Genomic DNA, 12,957 nt, shown 5'->3' on the forward strand with positions numbered 1-12,957 from the left:
CATACATGAGCCACAAGGACCTTGCTGATTGAGTCAACTCATCAGCTCCTCCACAAACGTTTGCCCATGTGCATCTCTGATCACTCTGGGGATGCAGCCGCAGGGCTAATATTCCCGTCCTTTCTCTAGGGAGTGGGTTCACACTATGTGTTTTATTATGTTCGAAAGACTGAGCGCTAATGGAGAATATTTTTTAATATACCAAACATATTCCATTCGAAGTTATAGACAACTGTTTTCAGTCGTGAAGAAATGGCTATAAAATGGTAGCTTAATGCTGCAAAAGGACAGATCATACTGGAAAGGGTGGAAATGCAATGCAGTTGGAGATGCTGTGACAAAATCTGACTACTTAGCATGTGTAACATTTGGATGCATGCATTATGTAACATGAAATCTCATTGGAATGAAAACATTGGCTCATCAAAAGCCAGACTTATGAAAATGAAGGAAAGGACCACAGAGTAGGGAAAAGTTTTCAAAATCTATTGAAGAACTTGTAACAAGTGTAGATAAAGAATTTCTTCCGAGTCTGGGGAGGTGGCTCATGGGTAAAAAGCACTTGTCAAAATGAGGACTTCCGTTTACACTCATCACTCACATGAAAGCTAGTCTCAGCAGTGCAGGTCTACACCACCAGGGCTGGGAGGCGGGGACAGTGTACCCTCCCACTCTAGTGAAACTGGTGAGCTCTGTCCTAAAACATAAAGTGGAGAGTGACAGGGGAAGACCCCTGACATCCACCAGTGGCCTCCACATACACAAACACAAGTATGTCACCCACACATGTATGCACACATGCACACACACAGAGAGAGAGAGAGAGAGAGAGAGAGAGAGAGAGAGAGAGAGACAGAGACAGAGACAGAGACAGAGACAGAGACAGAGACAGAGAAAGAGAGAGAGAGAACATTAGAATAGCCAAAAAGCAAACGAAAAGCGTTTCATTGGTCATGGAAAAACGCAAAATGTCAACTACACTCTAAGTATCTTTCCCACTAGGAAAACTAAATTAAAGACAAAAATTGAACATTGCCCTGGGAGTAACAGAAGTCTGTTGTCCCTTGTAAGAATGTAAAATGATGTAACTTTCGTAAAAGGGACAGAAATCTTTTCAAAAAGCCAATTGATTTTTTTCCTCCATGCTGGGAATCAACCGCAGGACCATGTGCAGGCTCAACCAACTAGGTTTCTGCTACTGAGCTATCTATACACTACTTTTGGGGGGTGGGGAAGGAAACACTAAATACATTTTGTTCTTGAATTTGTTAGCCAATTTTTTAAAATGTCGTATTTGGAAAGGAAGAACAATCAGATGACTTTACACGTAAAACTCCTAAGGACTCCTTAAAAAAGGAAGCCTATGTGAGGGCTGGCAAGATGGCACAGCAGACAAGGGCGACTGGGACCTGAGTTTGATCCCTGGATCCACATGATGGAAAAGAGTGAGTCCGGAGAGTTGTCTTCTTTGTCCCCACATGTACAGCATGGCACCTGTGAACTCTCCTGCCATATAAATGAATTTTAAAGGATTGCATCAGCTCAGTAATGAATTCAGCAAGGTCGTAGGCATGGAGATGCCCACGACCATCTTGAAAATGAAGAGTCAGGTTGGTACCCTGTGACTCGCTTCACAATTTCAGAGCTCTTTGCAAAAAGACAGGCATCTAACTCAATTTACAGCTGACTGATTTTCTTTTCTTTTTTCTTTCTTTCTTCTTCTTCTTCTTCTTCTTCTTTTTTTTTTTTTAACAGATTTTACGTGTGTGTGTGTGTGGGGGGGGGGTATGGGGCCATTAAGACAGAACCTGCAGAGTTCAGAGGCACCAGGAAGCCCTGCGGTTAGAGTTACAGACACACATGCGCTGTCCAACATGGATGCTGGGAACTGAACCCAGGCCCACTGCAAGGGACTGATGTGTCATCTCCCAGCCCCCTTGATTGGCCTGTTTTTGTCCAACAGTGCCAAGACACAGAAGCAGCAAGAAAATTTTGAACTAATGTTGCTGGGATAGCCAGACAGCCCACCTGAAAGAATAGTGGTCAGGTTCCTAAATCTCAACCATAAGACTGTTCAAAATGGACCACACAGCTCAAGGGAACACATAATACAAGGGGACTTCAGACGAGGCAAGGGGTTCCCTGAGATTCCCCAGCATAACATCAAAAGACACCAAATGATAAGAATAAATTTCAGAAGGATGTTTACCATATACTTTTCAAATAAACCTTAAAAATATTCAAGAAAAAGAGTGAGTCTTACAAATGGACTCATGACTGTAAATATGAGCCCCAGTGTTCCAGGAGAGGGAAGGGAGTCAGGGGCTAAATAAAAGGCTTAAATAGTGTCTGCAACATTACTTCTAGGGGAAGAATGTTCTCTGAAACAAATGGGGCATAATGTTACTATTTGATAGAAGCAAGTGCAACAGTTTACAGTTTGGCAAATTACGTTCTTAAAAGAACAACCAATGTATCCTTATCCTGAGCCTTCACTGCCAAGGCAGCACAGGGTAGAGTGGAAGTGGATGAGATTGGCACCAGCTTGAATCTGCCCCCCCAGGAAGGACGGAGAAGATGGCTCGGGGATGAAACGCATGGTATCGGCCCACTTACGACTGCTTTGATTCCAAAACTGGAGTTCAAAGTGAGTGCCCTTAGAACGATTACTGGAATTTTCCATTTGCTTGTATTCTATGCAAAAAGCCTGCGGCACGTGTTTATTTTTCTCTTTGCTCCTAAATTTGTTTTCATCAAACTTTCCCAAGCTTAGCCTCTTCCTTTTGGTGTTTTCTTTTCCCGAGATCTGTAATCCCTTTCCAACAACTATAAAGCACTGGTGTTCCTCTGCTCATAACTCAAGCGGCACATGTCTTTAGTTCAGTTTCCGCTGTCATCTTCACCCCGGGTTGGGTGCCTGCATCTTCCCCGCATCTCAAGGGCAGAATAAGCTCCCAGAAGCTGACAAGCTACAGCTGTTATGAAGAAGAGGCACTCTTACTTGGGACCAGTGGGCTACTGTAGACAAATAATTGGAACTGGTGGCTTCCCTTCTTACAAGCTTCCATGGTGAAGAAAGTCAGGAAGGGAAAGGGACTGACACCTACTGAATACTCAGTGCTAGAACAGACCACCTAGGTGGGAGGCCTTTCTGCCTTGTTACATAGGTCTCCTGTCCCAGAGCCCTCTAGGCTAATTGCTTAAGTCATAGGGGACACAAAAGAAAAGCCTTCTTTCATATTCTCGCTCTCCTCTCTCCTCTCTCCTCTCTCCTCTCTCCTCTCTCTCCCCTCTCTCCCCTCTCTCCCCTCTCTCCCCTCTCTCCCCTCTCTCCCCTCTCTCCCCTCTCTCCCCTATCTACCATATTTCATCTTCCTCTCTCTCTCTCTCTCTCTCTCTCTCTCTCTCTCTCTCTCTCTCTCTCTCTCTCTCCCCCCTCTCTTTCTCTCTCTCTCTCATTTTTCAAGACAGGGTTCTCTATGTAGCCTTGGCTATCCGGGAACTAGTTCTGTAGACTGGGCTAGCTTTGAATTCACAGAGATCTGCCTGCCTCTGCCTCCCAGGTGCTGGAATTAAAAGCATACACCACCACTACCTGATATTTTATTTATTATCTATCTATCTGTCTATCTATCTATCTATCTATCTATCTATTTACCTATCTATCCATCTATCATCTGTCTGTCTATCATCTGTCTATCTATCTATCTATCTATCTATCTATCTATCTATCTATCTATTATTTTTAACCAATATAAGTGAGATAAGTACCTATTTACTATAGATCTTGGTCCCTGGCTCCTGATCAAGAAGAGAAGCCTAAACATTGTTTTTTTTCCCCTTTTCCTTATTTTATTTTTAATTTACTTTTACTATATTTTTTATTTTATATTTTGTTTATGTAATTGTATTTTTTATTTTGATTATATGTTTCATATATAATCACATCATTTATCCCCTCCTTTTCTTCCCTCCAAACCCTTCCATATACCCATCCTTGCTGCCTTTCAAATTCATGGCCTCTTTTCTCATTAATTGTTGTTACATATTACTGTTAGGTCTAAAGTGGGCTCCCAAGCCACCAAAGGACAGTGCCACTGACAATGTCGTAAATGACAGTCTGGGCTCAGCACGGGCTTGGCTCTGGCTGGGCCAACAGAAGGACTGCTACTAGATAAACAAAAGCTTAACATCAGCATTGCTCAGAAACTTGTGAAGCAGGTTTCTGTTTGTCAGGGAGACAACCGACTGCTTTGCTATCAGCCTCTTCAGCCTAATTTCTAACACACACCTGCAATACATACCAAAATCCCCATACTAGCTCCCAGGCTCTTCCGGCCCACAATCCATCAGCAACACCCTGCTCTTCCTATCTCCCGCTCTCAGTATGCCTTAGCTGCCTATGGTTCTTTGTGTAGCACTGAGGCCTCATGGGCTTTTCCCGGGCCACTTGGGCATCTCTGTTGTTGTGCTTGCTCTTGTTGGTGAGACTATCTGGGTGTAGCCTCTGACATTTCTGGAAGACACAACCTCAGAGCAGATTCCCTGTCCCTCAGGCTCTTACACTTCTGCCACTTTATTAGTGACCTACAGAAGAGAATGACCCACAGATCTTTATTTATCAATAAAGATATTGATCAACCAAAAAAAATTTGCCTACATGTGTACCCTATCCACATAGTTCCACTCCCAAACAACAGCACCAGCTGTGATTACTGAGGATCTTCCACAGGCAGAGTGTGTTCTACAATAGCATGCAAGGCAGTTTTGTTGCAGTGATAATCCTCTATGGGAAAGCAGATCTTATCTTGTGCCAACAAAGAAGTGGGGCAGAGGAAGAAAACAACACACACAAACTCATACTGTTGAAGAGGCCAGACAGAGTCACACCCAGCTCTGGCTCTCAGCAAAGCCATAGTATACCCTTTAACACATATCACTTCCTCCCTTCTTGTGGGCACCAGGATGTTGGGTTGTTCTTCCCCACAATCTATTGGAAATTCTATTCATTGTATTTATACTCAAAGTTGGGTGATATCTGAGTCCTCAAAATCAGTCTAATTTCTGAAGCATGATACTGACAAAGACACACACACACATTATAATATATATACCATATGTAATATCATATATAAAATATAATATATAGTGTACGTATTGAACTATATAATATATAGTATATATACTATATATTCTTTCTATATATAATATTGAAGTGCAGTATATGTTTTATATGTGTGTGTGTGTGTGTGCATGTGTGCATGCATGTGTGTGTGTATGTATGTGGCAGAAACAACATCTGTTGTTAAACCAGAAGACGACTCAAACACTGCTCAGATAGCCACGTGCCCCAACAGCAAAGCCCCTCCTGGGGGATAGAGACATACCTGGATAGGGTCCTGTGTCAGTCTCATGGGCCCAATGCGTACCTCCGCAGAAGACACCTGCTAAATAAAGGACGGCACATGAGAAGTGTCAACTCTTCAGGATACAGATTGCTAAATCATTCCTTACCTAGTAGAGCACATCATGCCACTGCAGAAGTGATGGAAGAACGAACCTAAGTTACTGACCTGGAGACAAGTTAGGAAGCATCCTATGCCACCCTGTCCGACCTGCTTATGAGAAGCTATACCCTGGGAGTAGCTATAAGGCTGTGTCTCCAGCGGTAAGGAGCGGGGCTTTGGATGGCTTTTACTTCAGTCCTGAGACTTTTATAATAAGCATGAGTTGTTTTATTGGTGAAATCAATTTGATGATTACTTACTGAGCACTTACTATGTACTAGCACATCATTGTTACAGCTATACTCTATTACTATACGTACTGATATTCTGAAATTTCAAGAGAGAGCAGGACATGTTGGAACACATCTACCGATTAAGAGCTAGCTCCATACTCACACCTTTACTTTTTAAGGATTTAGCATGAGGAATAAACAGTTAATTCCCTCATCCCGTGTGTGCTGGCGAAACTGCCTCCATCGAAGTGCATTTCCTCAAGGCGACACAGGGACACCACACCAGGACCACCAGAGGTAACCTGTACCCAGGCTCCTTAGGTGAGACTAGAGCTCTCAGCTGCTCACTGGCCCACACTATTTCGTTGCCCTGGGCTGCAGCGGAGAGCGACTCCAGAGTTGCCTTTATTTTTTAATCTCTTTACTCTCAGATTTCTAAAAATGTCTTTTTTCCGAGTGAATGTGGCTGAAGGTCTCTGCCGCACATCATGGATCCATCTTTCTCTCCTCTAAGTGGCTGCGGTGGCTTGCCACCTGAAAGCTTATCCCGCTTGAAACATACCCTCTCGGCTCCTTGTCTGTCTAAAGGAGCATCAGAATTCATGTGACCAAGGACATGGCGATGACCCATAGCTAAAGGAGGCTTGGCCCATTAAAAAATAACAAGAAAATTAAAGCTTTCTGTGCTGAGGATGTAGTAAGTTGGTGGGAAGTCTGGGATGCAGAAGGTGTTATGGGTCTAGTACTATACAAATGGGCATAGCAACTGAGGGCTATCCCCAGCTACTTCAGCTTGAGAATAGCCTGGGGTACATGGCAGGTGGCGGGGGTGGCTCCTGCCTCAAAAACCCAAAACTAAATAACAGCAACAAAAACCCCAAGGTAGGATTATAAATTATACTTTGGAAGATCCAAAATACCACCCCACCCCTTCCTCCTTTCCCCATACTTATCTCTGGGCTCTTACGCTGTCACTTCTGTCCCAGGGTCCCTACTCTTTTCTCTGTAGGGTGGGTTTACCATCTTGCTTCAGACCTCACTGTCAGGAAATAAGTTTGGTAGAAATCCAAAGCCCAGGCAGACGCCCTCACCCACAAGCCTAGTGACCTGAGTGGGGTCCCCAGAACTAAAATACAGGAAGAAGGAGAGAACCCCTTTACAAAGTTCTCCTCTGACCCCACATATGTACTGTGGAATTCACCATGAGTGGGTACACACACACACACACACACACACACACACACACACACACACACACACTTAAATGTAATAAAAATAGAGTATCAAAGGAATAAAATAAAAAAGGCTTGTTTTGGGAAGGTGCCCGCAGGAAGGACTCAAACTGCACCCCACAAAAGAGAACTTGCCACTATTTGATGAATTGCCTTATACACTTGGTGCGTCCCCATCAGGCACACGTGTGACCTCAGTGGTGGGAGGCAGCTGGTTTAAATTCCACTGGGAGGCCACATGATGACCATGAACACACCCATGTCTCTGTCCTAGAGGTGTGCTAAGGCGTTGCCTTTACAGGAGACCAAACAATCGCCATTGGTTGACGGCACCATTTTAAAGGTGTCGCTCATGCCTAAAAGACAGGAGAGACCACGGTTTCCTCATTCACCCACACGGTCCCCGCCCACATCTACACTTTGGCCTCTGCATAAACCAACATGGCAGGAATCCACAGTGTGAATTTCAGTAAAAGAAATGCAGAGCAAGGTCCTGTCCCAGGTTTCTAACTGTCCCTAACCTATCTCCTTCCTGCCCCTTGTCAATATGTCCCCACCCACATCTGTTACTTAACCTCTAGCTTGGGTGCCTCAGTTTACCAGATCCTCTAGCCCCGACTCACACTTAGTTTCATGTTTCTTGTGTAGCTTTTTTTTTTCCTTAGTCTATGCACTGTATCATCTGACCTTAGTCTCAATACCCAAAAGAGGTCAGCTGTCACATCAGAACCTGGCAGGTGTCCTTGCTGGCTCTTTGGGATGTCCTAAGCAATGGACACTAAAGGACAGCTGCAGTTATTTTGCAAGGCTCTGTTTCAGAATTCACCAGTTCATCACACAAATACAAAGAGGCCTGTGCGGCCGAGCTAAGCCTCTACTTCAAAGAGTAAACCTGAGCAACTGCAGATATACAGGTAGGTGCACAAGTTGGCTCTTCCTATGGGAACTCAGCACCTCTAACAGGGGCAGAAAAGCCAAACCAGGGATAGGGCCATAGGCCACAAAATGCTACTGCCCAGGATGAAGGAAGGATGGGGTCCAAGGGTGATGAGATAAAACTCTAGGCCACTTCCATCACATTGCTTCCCAATCACTCAATGAGAACGGCGTGCACTTACTCACAGCACACACCATTTGCTGTGTCAGACGTGTGTGTGTGCATGTGCATGAGACTACACCCATAACTACATGTTTGTCAGCAGGGCCATAACTCCCGTGCAAGTGAGTTTTTCAGCAGGGCCATAACTTCCCAGCAGGTGAGCCAGTCTCTAGGGCGGATAATACAGAGTCTTACTTTTAATATTTGCTGATTTCACCAATGACCATTCTCAACCCTGTTATAGAGCTTGGCTATTCCGGCATAAACAGAGAGACCCCTAGATGCTTGCTGCATCTGGGGACACGCTGTTCATCCCATGAGGGCTGGTGAGGGCTGGGGAGTGGCGAGCTCCTTCAGTTTTATTGATCGGCAAACATCCGTTGCCTATTTCCATTTGATCGTTTAGCTGCATACAGAATTCTGCCCAAGAGATAGGCTTCCTTAGACTTTGCAGCTGAGACAAGAAAGATAATTTGGTTTGGCGGAGATTAAAGAAGCATTCGCGAAGGCAGGCAAGCTGTGAGGAAAAGAAAGGAGAGGGTAGGACTGAGGAGAGTCTAGTCACGGAACAGCCTACGCACAGGCAGGAAGGCAGAGGCACCCCCGGGGGAGGGACACAGTGTTCAGAGTGGCTGCATTATCGTATGTGAAGGCGAAAGCCGGGGGTGGGGGGGACCCCAAGGAGGTGCCTTTTCATTGTGGAGGTACCAGTCACCACAGTGTAGGATTCCAAGTCACCATGATCATGTGTGTGATGAGGAAAACCAAACATTTGGCTTGCCCACTTCCTGAATAGACAAGAGCTGAGATCTCACAAAAGGACACAAACCAAAATATTCCTCGGAGTGGGAACTAAATGGGGGAAAAAAAAAGCCATCACGGTGACCAAGATGAGAGAAAGCAGGGAGGAAATACACAGCCTGGCTTCCCTTCGATAGACATGAACTCAGCACGTTGCCCGGTAGTGCAGCATGGGTGTGTGAGAGACAGCACAGCTGTTCAGGCTTGCTGGTTCACCTATTGCAGTGCTACCTTCTCTGGTACTGTTTGTCACAACCCTCAGTGGTTTATGCTTCTGGAAACTTAAGTGAGTAGCTTGGCATTGACTTTTACAGCTGTCCTCAGACCAGAAGGAAGCTGAGCTTCAGGGGCAAAAGCCCCTTTCCACCTCCCAAGCCCCAGCAGCTTGTTTGTCCTTTTGTTCTGCCCTTTTTTTTGGTTCTGATGTTAAAAAGCATTTACTCATCTCAAGATGCCCTTGGAACACCATCCGTCCTCATGCCAACCTGGTTCATATCCTTCTGCCTCTGTTTTATGAATGGGGCCCATCTGCCCTCCAGCTTCCAGGCTGGCCCTGGCACTGAGCCATGTGGTGACACCAGGGTGGGCCTGGGAAGCCATCTTTCAATGTGGAAACCCCATTTCACCTTGAATAACTCTTTGTGATAACTATGTTCACCTCCAACACACACACACACACACACACACACACACACACACACACACACACACACACCCTCTACTTCCCTCTGTCCCTTCAACCATGGCCTACCTGCTGACTCTGCCATCGCACTAGCCTCTAACACACTGGGTGTGCACTCCAGTACTCCCTGGCAAGTCTGATACCCTCCTCACACCTCGGAACCCAAGAGGTCAATGGGAAGCCCATGATTCCATTCCCTTCTCACGTCTGTCTCTGGCCTAGGTGTTCTGGATCTGCTCCTCACATGTCAATGAATCGATTCCTGGCTCCAACTCTATAGGCAGGGACTCCAAGGACAGGGCCCCAACAACAGTGCATTTCATCTCTGTGAGTGCAGGAAGGTTCAGAGGCTGGAGTCTCCTCTGCTGAGAAGACATGTCTGCCCCAGAAGTCCTGCCCCTTCCACAGACTTCACTACACATATACATCACCTGACAAGTACCAATAGTCACAGTGCGGAAGCTCTAATACCTACCCAGCAGTCAGTGGCTGGACCTGTGTGCGGGCACTCTTCCAAAGTACAGGTTGCTTATTTGTCAGGCAAGAGGAAGATACTTGAAGCATTAGCCATGTAAAACAATGTTCCTAAATTATAGCAAAGGTGAATACAGGTTCTTTATAGTCCATTCTTTCCTCCACAGATATAGGAGGAAGGTGAGTCCAAGCCAAGGACTGTGATAGGCAATATTCTTGTTTTAGGCTTTGGGTGTTAACTTTCATAGTACATTTTGTCGCATGGACATAAATACAGAAACGTCTTCTCATCAAAAGATATAATCATTAGAAAGAAGATTAACCAATTTGACTTTAAAATTGTAACTTCTATTCACCAAAAACAATTTTTGAAAAAGGCAAAAGGAGGTAGTCCCTGGAGAGATGAAACGTAAAATATATAAGGCCAACAAACATTAGTAACCAGAACATATATTTAAAAGATTTAAAAATATAAATAAAAAGGCAACCAAGAAGACTATCAAATGATTTGAAAAAAAATTCCACAAGAAGGATACAAGTATAACAAGGCACCTCATTAGTAGCCAAGCAAAGGGAAGATTTTAAACCATAATGTGATACAATTTTACACCTAAATGTTTCAATATACAGATTAGTAAGGATGGCAAACAACTACCCACGGGCAGACCTCACAGCCAAGCCTGCACAGTGTTGACAGATGTGTAAACTGCTCCAGACACCTTAATAAAGCAGTTGGGAGTTTCTAGGGAGGGTTAAGAGGTTCTTACCCTACAGCTTAGCAGCCTACAGTCTGGCCTTCTCAGGAAGAGTCGGCTTGGGGGCCACTAAGAGCCATTCCCAAGATCGTTAGAATCAGCGTTCGTTACAGAAACATTTACATTCAGCCTGATTCACAATCTATTAACATTTAGATACTCTAAATGTTTAGTACACATCTAAACATTTAAAACCATAACAAATATAGCTTAAGACAACAATATGATGATTCAAATAAATGCTGAGGTGTTCTCAGTGAAGGCAGATGGCTTCACAGGAAGATGACGAAGGAAGGGACAGATATGTTGCCAAACAGAGACATCTCAAGTATGTACATTTAAAGTAGTATCTAGTAAGTTTTCAGCTGGTAAATCACATGCTTTCTGATTATATAGCTTAAGGGTTACAAAATATGCTACATTTCGTTAGATGAACTTCTTTCTGATCTGGGAGTTAACATTAACTATTCAACACTATGTAAATATTCTACATATACTATTTTGCTTCCCAGTCAAGTCTTCTTTCGATACAATAAAATACTATTTTAAGAATATAGATAGCAGCCGGGCAGTGGTGGCGCACGCCTTTAATCTCAGCACTTGGGAGGCAGAGGCAGGTGGATCGCTATGAGTTCAAGGCTAGCCTGGTCTACAAAGCGAGCCCAGGATAGTCAAGGCTACACAGAGAAACCTTGTCTTGAAAAAAAAAAAAAAAAAAAAAGAATACAGATAGTTTCTCTGAAACTTGGTAAAATAAGATAAGAGAAAAATTGGCTGAGCTTCCAGGGCCTTGCTAGAGACATGTGAGCACTCTTTGCCTCCATTAGACATGGAGGGAGTGTGGGGGCTGAAGCGCCTCCACGGACATCATCATCTCGTGTGATGGTTACAACCGTCCCATCATGGGCCCCTTGTCATAGCCGAAGCAACTCAAGCTGCAGGAGGGATGGATGACTCATCCCAAGGGGTGTAGCTGAGATTGCGATCCAAGCTTGTCTTAATGGCAAGGCTGTGCTCTTAGCTGTGGATTTACTTAGATTTCAGTTTGTTCCAGAATAATCTCTAGATGGGAGATATATATATATATATCTGAAAAAATTGCAAGGTGACTCATCAATGAGATGCAAAAGACTGGCTGAGATAACACCAAGTTTGGGAAACATAGCTTCAACAGTTCAGTACCGGACATTTGCCACCAAGAGCACCACCGTGAGACAGAGCCGCTGGGGCAAGGGAGGAGGTAACGCCGCCAACCACACCCTGTCACCTCTCCATTCCCTACCGTAGCTGCTCTTTCTCAAGGAATGAGATTGCTTGAATTAATTCAAATGTTCCTACAATGCTAGCCGCATCCACTCATACCGTTCTGACCGCGGTAGCTGGCCCTGTAAACAGGCACTCACTGACTGGCTCTCCAGGGCATTGTAAGTCGCCTGGGCAGCTGGCACTCCCGTACCCTGCATCGCCTGGCTGCTATAAGCCCCTGCAGGCAGCCGATAAAGCACTTTATAATGTGAGAAGAAGCTGGGGGACCCACTTTACAACCTGAGTTTGTGAAATCCTAGGTTTTAAGAAATTACCTCTTCAGAGTTTCTCACGCAAACTTTGCTTCTAGCGTGTGATGTTGAGTAAGCTAAAACCATTCTCCTCGGCTTTTCTCGATCAACACTTTTGGAAGTATGCTTGAGGGTGCTGCCTCTGAGTTAAGCAGCATTAAGTACGCAGAGTGGCTCTTCAAGCACACCACAGTGGACACGCTGGGGAAGCGTACTTTTCTGGGGAACTCAAAGATGCTAGAACCCTGATGCAAAGAGGAGTATTTCTCACGTTCATTCTAGTTTATATTTTCATTTAAAATCTTTGGGTTAAGTTTAAGCTTTTTTTAAAAGTTAGATTTGAGAATTGAGATGCAATACAAATATGTAGGAATTGGTGAGGGCTTCTCTGGACTGTGATTTCCTTTTGGGTGTATTTTGCTAAGTGAAACTTGTTTAGTTTTTTGCTAACTAATTTTTTTTTCTTAAAATAAAGACTTTTTCACAATGAAAAAAAAAAGAAAGAAAGAAAGAAATGAGATTGTTGCTCCTGTGAGACCTGGAGAGTGATGGGAGAAGAGGCTGCAATATCCCACAGGCCTAAAAAAAATCTCATCAATGCTGGGTCAGTAAAAAGAT

General features: G+C 44.3%; 1 protein-coding gene across 7 annotated transcripts in view; it reads right to left on the minus strand.

Moving 5' to 3' along the window:
• Positions 1–12,957, minus strand: part of Pde8b (phosphodiesterase 8B) — a 191,191-nt gene that overhangs the window by 83,258 nt on the left and 94,976 nt on the right. For 4 of the 7 annotated variants that reach the window (XM_051172340.1, XM_051172336.1, XM_051172337.1 and 1 more), the window contains exon 2: positions 5,388–5,447. In XM_051172340.1, coding sequence (XP_051028297.1) covers positions 5,388–5,447 — 60 coding nt within the window. The remainder of the gene's footprint in view (positions 1–5,387; positions 5,448–12,957) is intronic. The other 3 variants (XM_051172341.1, XM_051172338.1, XM_051172335.1) reach the window with 1 other exon arrangement.

This window comes from Acomys russatus, chromosome 30 (assembly GCF_903995435.1).
Source record: "Acomys russatus chromosome 30, mAcoRus1.1, whole genome shotgun sequence".
Lineage (NCBI taxonomy): Eukaryota > Metazoa > Chordata > Mammalia > Rodentia > Muridae > Acomys > Acomys russatus.